The 15,679-nt window shown below is 43.6% G+C and overlaps 1 protein-coding gene across 2 annotated transcripts in view; it reads left to right on the top strand.

Moving 5' to 3' along the window:
• ATP10B (ATPase phospholipid transporting 10B (putative)) overlaps positions 1-15,679 on the top strand; it is a 443,815-nt gene that overhangs the window by 384,918 nt on the left and 43,218 nt on the right. For both annotated transcript variants that reach the window (XM_085617824.1, XM_085617825.1), the window contains 7 exons: positions 3,121-3,373; positions 4,401-4,633; positions 5,690-5,878; positions 7,839-8,439; positions 9,764-9,870; positions 10,833-10,959; positions 13,444-13,628. In XM_085617824.1, the coding sequence (XP_085473950.1) occupies positions 3,121-3,373; positions 4,401-4,633; positions 5,690-5,878; positions 7,839-8,439; positions 9,764-9,870; positions 10,833-10,959; positions 13,444-13,628 (1,695 nt within the window). The remainder of the gene's footprint in view (positions 1-3,120; positions 3,374-4,400; positions 4,634-5,689; positions 5,879-7,838; positions 8,440-9,763; positions 9,871-10,832; positions 10,960-13,443; positions 13,629-15,679) is intronic.

Raw genomic sequence — 15,679 nt, 5'->3', positions numbered from 1 at the left:
AGAGAGAAGTTGCAGTGAGGGCAGGAATATGCAGTAGATTCCAGGCTAAAAGTATTACAGCAGCTAACGGGGGCGCAAGTGGCAGGACGGAGGTGAAGCAATTGATCTGAGGACCAGCGGATTTTAGGGGCGAGTGGAGCAGGGGTGCTGGCGCTAGGCGCGAGTCCGGCGCGGACGGGCGCAGACGGGCTTGCCTTAGGCGCGCCTTCGGCGCGCCATCGGCGCGCCCGCTGCGCCCGCCCGCTGCGCGGAAATGCCACCTCAAAAGGAGGAAAGTCTTGCTCCATTGGTTTTACATTGTAAGGGTTTTATTATCTTTGAGGGGTACACTCATTTTGAGTTTGTGTGATTGAGTTATCTTACAGGAAGGCTGTCTTCTGAAAGTTCTTCACTCGGTTAGAAGGACTGAGCTGGAGGCCAATGACCAATTAATCCTTGCAGTGCCTTTTTTCTTAATTCTAAATCATCATTGACTGCAGGGACTGCAGGTGGATACTTTTATTTATCTTTGGTGCCCTAAGTTCTTACTTACTAGTTTACTCAAATTGAAAAACAGAAATCTATCTTTAATGATGCTACCCTACCTTTAAATGGTGATACCTCTGCACCCTCACATTGCAAAGTGGTGGTACCAATGGTTCTGATATCAGGGCGGTCGCTGCTAACTACATGAACACTATCAAGGATTTATAGCGTCTCTTTGTAGGATGGAACTAGGTGCTAATAACTCGCACAAACCTGAGGTGATTAACAAATGTGTTGGCGCATCCACAGGTGGTGTATTTCGGTCCCAATCGGACATGATAGAGATGGTTTTCTTACAGTTTCAGTCCCGGGCATCTTGGCCTCCAGATCTCTAAGGCCCCTGGGCAGTTTCACTTTCCTGAGTCAATCTCCACACAGGTCTCCGTCATCAAACCTAAGGACTTTTCTTTTAGGTTATGGTGGTCCCTGTTCTCGCAAATAGTCAAGCCGCTTCCAGGCAGGGCACAGCCACATGGCCAGTCTGGTGATCTAGGTATGACTATAGCCGTGAGTGCCCCTGCAGCACTCAGTGCCATTCATGGCTAGACACGGTCTTGTGGTGCGTGGAGGTGCAGAGCCTCTTTTTATGAGAAAGCAAATGCAAGATCTCTGCTGCACACCCGTAGTTGTTTGTCAAGATCTGGAGTATGAATTACAAGTCCAGCCATTGAAAAAGTGTGCAATTTGCAAAATCACAACTGCAGCCAACCAGTGGCCAGCGGGCACACCCTCCTGGGAATTTCCACAATGGAGGGGTGGGAAAGCATCAAACTGCTGACAGAATGGTACTTGGGCAGACCCTGGTCAAACATCCTGAGCTGGGGTAGGTTATTCCTGGGGAAAATCTGGATGCTTGAGTGGATACATGACTGCCCAGGCAGCCACGGCAGTAGCGACCTTCATTAGTTTCATGTGGCAGGCTGAATGAGAATTGCAGCCCAAAAACCAGACAAAGGTGAACCTTCTACGTGATCTCTGAGGCAAAGGCTTTAGGGTCTGTATCATAGACAGGGAAGCCCGAGTGTCCTCAGCCCTCATACCGGTAACCACGAACTTGTGCTAAAGGCAACATCCTCTCAGAGGAGCAACCCAGTGTCCTCTCTTAATATTCACAACATGATTAACAGATGGAACTGGGTGAACATACTTTGGGACTGGCCTTTACATTCTGTAAAGTGTCCATAAGTGCACACAGCGTTTTTAAGACAGTCAGCCTTACTCCAAACTCCAGAATTGCTACAAACGAAGGGCAGGCTCATGTCCCCAAGTTAAATGCACGGCACAGAATTTTGTAAGGTGGGTAAATAAGAAAAGGCAAAATGCTTGGCTATTCTGGATGTCAGCGGGGACCTTCCCTTGTGGCGAACAGTTAGGAGCCAGGGGCTGCAAAACAATGTGAGGGCATGGAGTTCAAAAGAGAGTCCATCCCCTAACCTCTTGCACATTGATGGAAAATAACAGCTGCTGGATCATAACTTTTTGGGGAAAAAACCCTGACCTAGAAATCGTTACATGTGAAGTGATAATGAGCATCTGCATGCGAGAGAAACGAATAGCAGCAAAGCATCTACACACGCGGCCATTTAGAGCGCGCGCCAAGGAAAAGCAGATCAGATGTGTCTGGAGCTGCAATGAAAAGACAGAATGTGTGTGTGTGTGTCTGGGTGTTGGAATGAGGACTGCTGCTGAACGCTGAGCTCAGTTTCACCCCTGATTCACCGCAATTAGCAGAATAGGACTTTACTTGCATAGGCATCACCCCCTCACCCTCAGGAGATAGGCTGTTGATTCACCGCTGTTTTTCTTTCCTTGTTGCCACATAAACACCCTCATGACCCAAGAATCCTTTTACTATCCAGTATCATAGGAAGTAGACTTTTCCTGCTAGAGCAGCAACAAACCAGGTAAGAGGGAGGTGTGATGCTATCACTGCAGGGACCGTCTTCTGTACCCAAAACTCAAAAGAGCAGCATATTTGTGCAGGGTGTTCCAAGGCACACAGCAAATCATGGAACAATCCCACCATCCTCCATAGCCACCAATCTATAGCTACTGACAATGACTAGATGAATTTGAAAACCGTCCTTCTTTAATACGCTGTCGATCTCAATTTCAGGTACCCTTCCTTCAACTTAACTTCTGCAATCTAACGAAAAGTTGCAGTGCTATTGGCAGTCTTGTACTCAACTCAGTACAAGGGCCTCCTACTTATGTTATCAACTTGAAGCATCCGCAAACGCTCCTGTTAGAGATCTACATAGTTGAATGTATTGATGCATGCCTGCATTTTATGAATGAACCGACAATTCTGTTTTTACTGTGAGAATTTAGACAGTGGCAGCGCTAGCAGTTCATGTATTACTTCTAAAATAAGGACACAGCACCGTGGGAGCATTTGTTGGCAGACAGACAGTAGTAAGAAAAGGAGTTTGTGCCCCTCTTGGATCTGCTGTACCACTGCTTCCACCAGTACTGAACTTTCCCTCCCAAGTTCCTTCAAAGGTGTTGGCACCATGAGGCATACTGAGTACACATGCATTTATGCATCGCAGTAACTCGTGAGTTTCTAACAAAACTGGGTTCTCCTCTTTTCAGATCCTGATCCCGATCTCCCTCTATGTGTCTATCGAGTTGGTAAAAGTCGGGCAGATCTTCTTCATCCACAATGACCTTGATCTGTATGATGAGGAGATTGATATGTCCATCCAGTGCCGGGCCCTAAATATCACAGAGGACCTGGGTCAAATCCAGTATGTCTTTTCGGACAAAACTGGGACTCTGACGGAGAACAAGATGGTATTTCGTCGCTGCACCATCTCAGGCCACGAGTTCTCTCACCAGGAGAATGGTAAGAAAGGATAGCAGAATACCCCACCTAGATTTCAATATACGTACCTTTCTATGCTATGTGATCTGTCTTTAGAAACAAAAGGTGTTAAGGGATATTTATCAACTTTTACCTCAGTCTCCCACAAAATTAGAATTTACTGCATTTTTTTCACCACGTAAATAGTTAAACACAAGAGTTTAGCCAACAGTCCAAACAGTTTTAAAATTTTTTTTTTATTAAATTGTAAAAGTAAGTTTAGAGTTTAAAACAATTTAATTGGTAATTGAGCATCACGTAAGTCATTTAGGGATTGAAACCATTTTAAAATCCTTATCTAAAATGTTGTCAAAAGAGGAAGGATCCACTTCAATTCCAAGCTCACCACACACAAGCAAATGAATGAGGTGAATGATTTGTTTAAAAAAGACCGTAGAAATCAAATTGTGCACAGTATCCGGTCTACTAACCTATTTGAAATTTCACCACGTTATTGAAGTTTTTTCCACAACTGCCGGAAGTTGGATGAGTAAATAGGTCATTGTTTTGCACATTTCCATTTATCTTTGTACCCTATTCCTGGCTCGAGTCCTCTCCTGCCTTGTCCTCCTAGCATATACCTATGCATTTATAGTGCAAATATGGCACGCATAATCTGGATTGGCCTGTTTGAATTCCAAATGTCCAATGAAAGTTTTGAATGGTCATTGACTTCCGAGTCATCATTTTGCATTCACTATTTCCATTGATTTGCACTCCAGTGCAAATTGTAATCCCCATCAACGAGCATGCCCACTGGCAATTTTAGTTTTTCGTGTTTATTTCAGAATTTGTACTGATTCACAGTAAACTGCAAACTGCATTTACTACTCAGCTATTTGGATTTGCAGTTGTACATTTAAAATCTAGCTGGGAGGACCACATGGATTTGCATCCTGAATGTTTTGCAATTGAAATTCCCAATGCATCAAGTTTGCTCCCTCTCCAATGAATCCCTAATGCAGCAAGTCAGAAATGATTGAACTCCAGGTGTTTGACTTCTTTCCAGCAAAACGCTTGGAGCTGCACAATGATCTGGACTTGGATGATGGTTTGGCCAGGAATCGGAACTTTTCTCTGAATAACTTGGATACTAACACAGTCTCCAAGATGGTGAGCCATGGTACGAAAAACCTGCGCCGATGTCAGAGTGCCGTCCCGCGGTTGCATGGCCACTACAGGAAGAAATCCGAAGGGCGGTTTGAAGTTCCTACCTCTGAAGTAGCTTTCAGCAGTCCTATCGTGAGTATGAGTCTCTTGTTATTTAATTTTAGTTGTTAAATATTTATTCTTGTGTTAATTTGTCTCTGGATACTGTACATTTGGATGTAAAGTACCCACTGGCCTACCAGGGTACTGAAGGCCCACTGAAATGCCTTGCAATTTGCAACTTGTGGAAGTTGGTGACCTTTTATAAACCTGATCAAACAGTTGCAACTTTACATTCGGAATTGCATGGAAGGCTCTTTCACGTGTCCAAATGTCTCCATTCTTCCATTTGTAAGTCACATGGCACTCGGAGCTATGCATGACAATGAGACGTAAGCCCTGTCTGGCATGTGTCAGGTGTCCATGTATTCTGACTAGGGCAGCGTTCATTTTTGATTATTTATTCTTTTTTTTCTTATTTGCATTGTGCAAACAATGCTATTGGTCCAGGTTGAAGCCCCCACAAGCAATAAAACAACCAGACAAAAAAAGAAAACCACAACAATTAGTAAGGAAACAGTATAACTCAAAGAAGAGAGTGATGACTACCTAGAGCATATGCACTTAAAAAAGAAAGTTATTCGCAGATAGATAGATTAATCAAAACACATAGAAAAAAAGAGAGCTTAACAAATGAAGCCTAAAGACTCACTTCAGTGGTCTTGTTCGTGCCTGTACCTTGGGTGCAGGGCCGGACTGGGAACCGAAACCGGCCCTGGCAAGCGGCTCGGCCGGCCCCCTGGGAGCCAGGGGGGATACGGTCGAGCTGTTTGCTAAGGCTGGTTTTGGCCGATTTTGTTATAGGGGGGCAAAATTCCCGGCCCCCTGGTAACAAAACCAGCCCTCACCCTGGTGGCCCACCGGGGAAACGCCCGGTGCCCGCTACGGCCAGTCCGGCCCTGCTTGGGTGTGCAGTTATGGACAAGTTAGCGGGCACTTGTATTGGTGAACGAACAATCAGAATTCTGGCTAACCCATAAAAAATTCCAAAACATCAGGTCTCGCTGTATTGTAACCGGAAACCATTATTCCAAAATCTGTTGGCATTTGGTGCTCTGACAATTCATATCTTTTTCCCGTGCCCTTTAGGAAAAGGACGTGACCCCAGACCGCATGCTTTTGGAGAAGGTGAGAGATGCAGCTGTTCATATTGAGGGGCTGAAACCTACAAGATCAGCAGGCAGCGGCGCCCTGAACTCTGCCATTGGAGACTTCTTCTTGGCGCTAGCTATCTGCAACACTGTTGTTGTGTCAACCGCGACAGAACCCAGACAACGGGTACGTATGTCCTTGGACAGCTCATGGTTATAGATTGGCTTAAGGGCGGCCATGGGGTTTCAGATTGAATCCGTACAGAAGAAAAACCGGAGCGAAATTCTATATTTTTCTGGCTCTGGGTTTAAGAATTTCATCCATTTCCACTGAGTGCAGATCATTTCTAAATGATTCCTCAATTTCCCAAGATTGAAATCACTCTAGGAATTATTTTGGTTGTAGGGTAGATCATTGGTGTTTTAAGAATTTACTTAAAGAAAGGAAATTGTGTGAAGGTTACAGATTTGTCTTTTAAGGTTAATAATGTCTAAAGAATTCCTTGGTGGCTGTTCCAGATAATACATTTGTGGGGTGTTACTGGGAGTGTCTGGCCTTTGCAAGGATGCAGATTTTCGAGTGTCAGCCCCAACCAACTAAGTTGCACATTTCTAGATTAATTGCTGAGGAATTTGTGTCCATACATTGCCCACAACTCTTCTCAAATGTGATCTATGTTGTAAAGGAATTGGACGTCTTTATTTCGTTTTTTATGTTTAAATCTGTTTTATTGTTGCTAAATAGAAACAAAAAAGGAGCTTACATTGCGAGAACATCTCTCTAATATGACACGTAATAATGCAACTTCCGATTTTGAGAAATTTTAAAACAAACAGAAGAAAGAACCATGGATGGATGCTTGTGTCTGACTCTGTTGGATGAGAACATGAGGCTTTTTACAAGCGTTTGATTTCAGAGAGCAGTTAGCTCTTTCAGTCATGTCACTAACCCATATCAGTGAGTTATGACTGACTGTTGATGACACTAGTGGGTGTAGACAGTTATATGTTTGCGGGAGAGAGCCTCAGTCTGAGTAGGTGCACGTGAGGGGAGGAATCTCTCGTTTTACCTTGTTGTTAGGAATATGGGATAGATTTTTCCTACTGTGTCCTGGTTAGTTGAAGGTCTGGTCTCTAGACTTCATGGATTTGTGCGTATAAGGGCATTTGTCTAGTATTCCCTATTTAACTTGTGCTCCCTCCAAGGTTTTATCATGCCTGATAAGCTGTAGAATTGTTGTAAAGCGGGTGGACATCGGTTCTTACAATCTTTCTGTGCTTGCTATAGTCCAGGCTTTAGGACTGTCACTGTTCATCTCCTTTGTGTCTAGGTGACTGCATGCCATGTTATGCCTTTTCTTTCTTCCTAGGTATGAGATTGGCATTTTCTCCATCTCCTTATAATCATCCCTAACACCCCCCCTCTCCCTCCCGCCCGACCAAGTACCTTCAATGGAATGATCAGACCTAACTGGGGAAATGATTGAATTGTGTGTAATCAAGCTTCTGGCTGAGTGGAATCGGGTTCAGCTGGGCGGAGTAGCCAAAGATAACGAGGACAAGTTAGTTCTCTGAATTCCTTAGTCAGCAGGTCTATGAAGGGCTGCCATATTCTTCTAAGGGTGTCATCTCGCGATGTTAGAGAGAGAGTCAATATTTTGTGTTTTAAGATTGAAAATGTCATTGGGAGTTGGCAGTGGTTCCCTAAACCGCAGCCTACTGCCCCTGAAGCGATCACCCCGGATTACAAAGGGGAGGAGTGAGTTGCCCCCCCAACTAGGCGGTTAGTAACTTATCAATCATTTGCAAGTGGAATTACAGTAGCAGACGAGAGAGAGAGAGAGAGAGAGAGAGAGAGAGAGAGAGAGAGAGAGAACGAGAGAGTTGGAAGGGACACCCAAGACACGAAATATTTAAAAAACTGAATTCACAACCATTTCTTAACGCATTTTGTGATTCTGTAAACATTTTCTGAGTAATAAATGTATTTAGTGCATTTAAAAAAGCTTTTTCCTTGCCACAAAACCCTCTGATTCACAGAATCGGAGGGTTTACGACCTGTTACAAGCTTACTTCATATAGCCGTAGTTTCCTTCAGTCCTCTGGTATTTTGAACTGTAATGTCCTCCTTTGCTGTCTTTTTCCAGGTGACAGAACCATCACTGCTGAAATCGAGGACCTCAATGGTGAAGTTCCAGCAGTTGTTCCAAAAGCTGAAGCAGTTGCGTCTCAGCCAGTCCTCTACTCCCTCCTTATCCGGCACAAGAACTACCTTGTCCCAAAAGACCAATATAGTAACTCCAGTGAACAGCAACCCTTCAGCCAAAGACAGCGCGTCTTCCTCCAGCTTGGCGGAGAGAGCGGGCTCGAGCAGCAGCGAGCGGGACTCCTGCAGCAAGAGTGGCACCAGCAGCGCGGAGCCCTCCCTGGATGAGGCCAATGCAGCTGTCTGCGAGGCGCAGCTGGAGTCCGAGTTCTGCTATGAGGCCGAGAGCCCCGATGAAGCTGCGCTCGTGCACGCTGCCCGGGCCTACAGCTTTACCCTGGTGTCCCGTACCCCAGAGCAGGTGACGGTGAGGCTGCCTCAGGGTACCCTGCTCACCTTTGAGCTCCTATACACCCTGGGCTTTGACTCTGTCAGAAAGCGGATGTCCGTGGTGGTGCGCCATCCTATCACACAGGAGATCATCGTGTACACCAAGGGGGCCGACTCCGTCATCATGGACCTGCTGGAGGATCCTTCACGCTGTAAGTATGATATTCCTTCTTTTAGTCATTGTTATGGTTTAATTTTCCACGAATTCATAGTTGTGACTCGTGAGCCCAGTTGTCCACCTCTATTTCTAGAGACCGAGTTAAAGACAAAATATTTGCCAAAACTAAATTCAACATGGATTAATATATTTATTTCAGGGAACAACAAAATAAGTTCATTAATGTTTCTGAATTTCAGAGTTAGATTAAACTGTGTTTGCTATTGCCTTTTTCTCTCTCTTTTGTATTATAAAGAGAAACCTAAAATGGTTCAAATAGTCTTGGAGCTAGGTCTCCTAGCGGATAAAGCGCCTACGCGCACTGCACAGGCCTGTCTCCTGATGCTCTTGGTGAAACAGTGCCACATCCGTATTCTGCTGCTCATGCAGCCGGTGCCTGGAGTTCTCTGTAGTGCTTGTAGCCAGTGAGAGGATCAACCTTCTAAATGTATGGTCCAAGCAGACCTCATGTCTAGAGGCAGAAGCTAAATACTCGGGGACCAAATCAGTAACAATTGCGTTCTTGACATGGATATACTGTACGCATTAATCGTACATCTTACTGCAAAATGTAAGTCTTTGGGGACAGTTCAGGATAGAAGTGATTTTTTTTTGATTTTTTTATTTTTAGTTTGTGTGCCCAAGTGAGTTTCTGCCATTTTCATGAGTAATTTTGGTAAGGTGATCTGTGTGCAGTGGTCGCACACTCACTGGCTTTAGCACATTAGAGTCCAAATTTAAGAAGCTTCAGTCATAGCTAGTGTACATTTTGGCATTTTCAGCACATTGGGCATGGGAAATAAAAGACTTTAGCACAAACATTTCTCTCCTCTCCTGTGTGAGTCACATTAATGGGGGGGTGGAAAGAAGGGGGTTTGACACAGAAACTGCCACAAGCGGGCCTGCTATAGAGTTCAACACATTTGTTTAGTCTACATTTCTCACAATGCAGCTCATCCTCACAAGCTCTGCACATAATACAATCTCACACAGTGTACAAAGTGTTGGTACAATTAGCACTTTCACTTAAAGATCCTGTAGTTTCACTGCTGTTCATCAAACACTTCTCTTTGCTGTGACGCAGGGGAGATTTTGGGAACACTTTGTATACTACTTCATTCATCAAAGAGAGAGACAGAGAAGTGAGGCAAGTAAATCCTAGCTTTGCCCTAAACTATTAGAATCTTACATTCATACATCTACTGTGAGGTGGTTAATTTCTCATCCTCCACTCTGGCTGCTGTGACAAGTTCTGGTGTTTGTGAATAGATGTGACTTGAAGGCTTAATAGAAATGCTCAGGCATGTGGATATTTTTAGGTAATGTTGATGACCAGAAGAAGATGGCTTACGTGCAGTCCAGGACACAGAAGCACCTGGATTGGTATGCTCGTGATGGTCTGCGGACGCTGTGCATCGCTAAGAAGGTAGGCGAGACGTGGTTTGTGGTGCTTGTGTTATCTTAGAACAGTTAGAGAGTCCTGCCCATAAACCACCCCAGCTGCTCCATTGTACTCTGTGTCCTTTTTATCTCATCTTACATATTAAAAATGGTTTGAGTTCTGCGGATTAATGTAGCCCACCGGTCTCAACTAACTAGCCCTTTCCCTAATTGAGACTTATGGGGACTCTTGCTTTCTGAGAGAAGTGCATGTAAAGCACATTTGCCAGTTTGTGGGGTAGGCTTGTTGGTGAGGTACTGGCACATATTTGATGCTTGACATCAGATGTTTGTTTATCTTGCCTGCCTATGCCTAGGTGGCTGAGTTTGACCCGATGATACGCTCACCACTCAGTTAACATTCACCAATTTTTTGTGCTTTATTTTCCAACAAATCTTCAATGCTTTCCAGACGCATGCTCTCATAGAAGAACTCTAGAAGTCACCAGGAAACCAATATGTCGAATGCATACAAAAATGCCACACATTTCCAGAGATTGATTATTTTACAATATTCCTTGTCGAGCTGCATGAATACTTGGAAATGCCGTTGCCACAGGCAGTGATTTGAGATATAGTTAATGTTACTTTGTTTATTCATTTGCCTATTTCCAAGTTTCATTTTTATTTTTAAACCTAAAAGTTTCACTTATGCCATCTGATAATGCTAAGAGGCTTGAAAAGTGCCAGTTTATGAAAATCGTAGACACGAGGCCCTGGAAACGTCTGATTCCTCAGATTATCTTAATGCAGTCTGTCATAGGGTGGAGATGCCACTATTGGGCAAGCCGCGCTGATGCAAAATATTTTAGCACCAGTTTATATTGAAACATAATTCATTTGTGACTTCCCTAGGAACAGATACACTGGGGTTTGAACTGCTGGAGAAATATTCTTTTAAATTTTGTCTTGGTTGAGTTCACTGATTTATTTTTCTATCTTTCGCAGGTTTTGAGTGAAGCTGACTTTCAGAGATGGTCCAATTACCGCCAGGAAGCTGAGGCTGCAATTGACAACAGGGAGGAACTTCTGATGGATACAGCACAGCATCTTGAGACCAAACTGACATTACTTGGTAAGTAAGTAAGATGTCTGTCAAGGATGTTCTGGGAAGATACCAATTTGCATTTTACTACATTGCCATGGTCAAAATCAACTTGTACACAACTGGAAAGGGATCTCATTTTCAAACATCATTATGAGAGGATGCTTCTTTCAGTTGACAGTGGGGCAGAGATACAACCACCGCAGAGTGAAATTAAGCCAATATCCTGGATTTAGTGTTGGATAGCTTAAGGTGGCCTGTCAGTTAAAACTATTGTTATCTCAGTTCTAGTCAGTGGTATACAATGAAATGAATGTTAGCTCAACAAATGTTTTTACCCCAGCATGCCCCAGAAGGTACTGCTAATCTAACACCACATTCTGAGAAGTTTAACCCCAAAGGCACTCCTACACATGGGAGCTTTGCTATATTCTTCATGATCAAAAATCCCTTTCTCCATGGACTTCTTGATGTGGCAGTATGTGTCCCTCCACCCCCTCCCCATCTGCTTGTGCAGTGGGTGCCTAATAAGTTGGATGACATAATCAAGTCACAGCTTGAATATACGTCAATATTATTTGCACACTGTGATCAATTGTTGAGTAACATACAGTGAGCGTAAAGCGAGGGCAGCTGCCAGATGTTCTTCACTGGTTTCTCATGAGGGTCATGTGCAGCTCTGCTTGTGTCTGACTCTGTTGGATGAGAACATGAGGCTTTTTACAAGTGTTTGATTTCAGAGAGGAGTTTGCTCTTTCAATCAGGTCACTAACCCATATCAGTGAGTTATGAGTGACTGTTGATGACACTAGTGGGTGTAGACAGTTATATGTTTGCGGGAGAGAGCCTCAGTCTGAGTAGCTGCGCGTGAGGGAGAGGAATCTCTCGTTTTACCTTGTTGTTAGGAATATGGGATAGATTTTTCCTACTGTGTCCTGCTTAGTTGAAGGTCTGGTCTCTAGACTTCATGGATTTGTGCGTATAAGGGCATTTGTCTAGTATTCACTATTTAACTTGTGCTCCCTTCAAGGTTTTATCATGCCTGATAAGTTGTAGAATTGTTGTAAAGCGGGTGGACATCGGTTCTTACAATCTTTGTGCTTGCTATAGTCCAGGCTTTAGGACTGTCACTGTTTATCTCCTTTGTGTCTAAGTGACTGCATGCACTGTTATGCCTTTTCTTTCTTCCTAGGTATGAGATTTGCATTTTCTCCATCTCCACTTAATCATTCCTTGTCTTGTGGAATGAAGATGGTTTTTAGAGTAGTTTGGTGCTTGTATGGATTCCATGTTATGGTTAGTGCATAATGCAGAGTGCCACAAACTTGCGCCATTGGTCTATTTCTAGGAAAGTGTAAGGCAGCATGATCGGGTAATGAGTTCTCATGGATGCATGTATAAAGGAAATCGGGCAACTGTTTCGCACACATTTCAGTCCTCTGGTTTGGATGTGATGGAGGTCAAGGAGTGAGTCCGCGCTGCCCATTTATGACAGGAGTAGGATTATTAAGTCAATGCCTTTTGTGAGTTTGACAGCAATGAGTGAATACAACCCAAGGTGAGGAGGTATAAGTGGCATGTTTTGACTAATTTGTTGATGATGGATTCTAAGAATAGGTCAGAGTCTGTGATTATTCCAAGATAGGTCACTGTTGTGGATGAAGTTGCCTAAGGTGACTGGCCAAGACAGTTGGGTATGGGGTCAACTTGCTCCTGCATATGTGATACCTGCACTGCTGGGGTGGAATTTTATATGGTTTCTGTCTATCCAGCTGTTCCCCATGTGACGACAATTAGGGATGCTTGTCATCTCAATGGAAAATTGTTATTTTTGAACATTCTACATTGCCATCTGCATGGTTGCAACGTGTAAGTAGAGGAACATATCACAGTTTCCCGTGGTAGCATGTAGAAATTCAAAAGCAGTGGGCAGACTGAAGAGCCTTCGGGGTTCCCAGATATTATCTTGTAGGTGTCTGAAGAGTATGAAAGCGGAAGGGAAAGATGCTGTCCTGTTGAGCACTGTGCCTTCGATTCAGAGTTCCCATTTGAGATAGATCAAGAAACAAGTGTGCTGTGAGGTGGTGTGTGAGCTGGTTGTGTGGCATTCTTAGAGACTTACTTTACCATATGTTTGAGTGGTCAATGGCTCTAGAATGGGTGTTTGAGTAGACATTTGTATCTGTGTATTTATGATAAACTTATAAGGTATTTCATTTTTATAAAACTATAGGATAAACAAAGTGCACATCTGTTCAGTAATGAAGGTTCTAGACACAAACTTTTGAAGATTGACAGCGAGGATGAATTGAGCGGTGGTCCAGTTACTTGCTCTACTTGTGGTCGCTCAGTCTGGAATCATTTGAATGAATGCATGTAGCTCATAGGGTGGTTTTGCTGTTTGATTGGTTGACATCAAGGGGACTGTGCTTTGAAGAGAGAATTTTGGGCATGTAAGGTAAAGTAGTGACCTGTAAAAATACTGTGATTTTTCTTTGCTCTCCTGTTAATAAGGTGCCACTGGTATTGAGGATCGGCTGCAAGATGGGGTTCCGGATACCATTGCCTCTCTGAGAGAAGCTGGGATACAGGTCTGGGTGCTGACAGGAGACAAGCAGGAAACAGCAGTCAACATAGCGTACTCCTGCAAGCTGCTGGACCAGAGTGATACCGTCTTCACCATCAACACGGAATACAAGGTGTGTTCTCAGAGAAAGCAGGGCCAGCGAGGCACTTCTGCATCAGGCATAAAGTGTATAGAAAAGGAGTGTCGGAGGCCCACAAACTATGATCTTCACAAGCAACTCAGCGCATAACCGCCAAAAGGACCTTCACCCCAATTTAAGTAACTGCACCTGTTGTTTTTTAGTCAGTTGTATTACTTTTTTGTTATCTAAGTTTCTTCAAATATTATTTTCTTTTTTAACGTTGACACCTCCTGGGCACAGAGACATCAGGTCTTCGGTACATTCTCTACAGCATGACTTCAGCTGTTTGCAGCATTACTTTCAGAATTGGACAGAGATCACATAAAGTTTGCAAACAGTATTTTGTGCAAGAAAGAGAAACGTGCCTGGCATCGTTGTCTCCCACGCATGCTCGTTTTTCGTCCCCTTTTGAAGTCAGCCCTGCAGCTCTAGCCACTCGTACAGTTCTGGAGGTAATACGAAAAACCTGCTGCCTTCTAGAAATCGAAAAATTAAACCCTGCCATGAATTCCACAATGGAAGAATACAGGCATATTCACAATCGGTGCCGGAATCCATCTTGTAGGGTCATTTCATTTCCTATCTTTTCGCCATGCAAAAATATAAGAAGCCTGTCTTCTCTGCCCCGCCGATGCCCGAGGGCGCATAAAGCCTTCTATTGACTGCAGCTTAGTTCCTTGATTGTTCTGTTGCTGGTCAACATAACACTATGGTGTTGTGTTTGAACAAACTGTGCAGCCTGGCTTTTTGCCAACCACATGGTTTCTTGGATGTCATCCGTGCTGAGGTGTAGCACGCAGATCCTGCACAGTTCTTTCTGTCTTCAGTAGAGCCTTTTCTGCAGGTGATCATTAGCAGCCATTTTGAGGGCATAAAGGACCCGGTTTGACCCAGCCTTCAATTCCATCCTACAACATTATGCACATTAAGAATCATTCCATGCAGGTCAGGAGCCCGAGGTCAGTAGAGGAGAGCAGAAATATGTCAACGTTTAGAGCCCCTTGGCACCTGCCATCTGTATAAAATATTGCCTGAAGTGGATGTTCAAACAGGCATGGATGCCTGTGGCAGTGAATCATGCACTTGAAAAGCAACAGGGTATAGATTGTCCGGAGACCATGGCATAGAGGGATTTTAATCTACCTTATGAATTCCCCCCTGGATGCATTATTCAGCCTATCATGTTTGGCTGTTTTAATGCACAAACCACAGTCGTTTTAAATCTCAAACTCTATTGCAAACCAATATTGCAAAATGTCAGTACTAGTCAACTGCTTTCCATAATTTGCTGAAAGGACATCATTTTTCTGAAATAAGGGATCTGACCAATGAGAGCCTAGTAAGTCTTGAAGAACTCTACAGTAGTGTGTACTTTTGGCTTCCATACATATGTTACTGTCAATATTTACAATTAATCCCCGAGTCAGGAGTCTGTCCCGTGGGCGTTGTTTATTCAATTGAAAGGAAGATAAACTTTAAATTAATTGATTCAGCTGTGATTCTGCATGCTGTGGTTTCTTAAGGCATCTGAGTTGAGTTGTTTGAGCCCATGATACCATTCAGACTTCAGTGACTCGTGTAATAGGTCTGACGCCTATGCAGATACAATTGGAATAATTCATTTGTATTGAATTTAAGCCTTGAAGAAGCAATAGTATTGCAAAACACATGTTGGCACAATAACATCGTACATTAAAATTAATTTTGAGAAAGCGGACTTTTTATCATGTAACAGATTTGATGTAAAAAAGTATGCCGACTCCTCACCAGTCTTTTTCAGGCGATTTTCCACCCATCATCAAGCCATCAATCCATCAAGCAGTCTTTTGAAATAAAGTAGCTTAAAGGTGAACCTTTCTCCTCTAAGGTAGACTGGGCCAACCAACTGCAGGAAAAAGACATTTGCATATTAAATGGCAGCTTATTTTTCACCCCATAGTGCTCTCCTGAAATCCAGCTCCCCAAAGTGGGTTGGCTGCTTAGCTAATGTATTGAGGTCCTAAGGACCATTGTGTTGTGTCCACAGTTTCAAATTCTATCCC

Source organism: Triturus cristatus, chromosome 7 (assembly GCF_964204655.1).
Source record: "Triturus cristatus chromosome 7, aTriCri1.1, whole genome shotgun sequence".
In the NCBI taxonomy this organism is placed as follows: domain Eukaryota; kingdom Metazoa; phylum Chordata; class Amphibia; order Caudata; family Salamandridae; genus Triturus; species Triturus cristatus.
The sequence above is the reverse complement of the archived record's forward strand: the minus strand, read 5'-3'. Positions and strand labels throughout refer to the sequence as shown.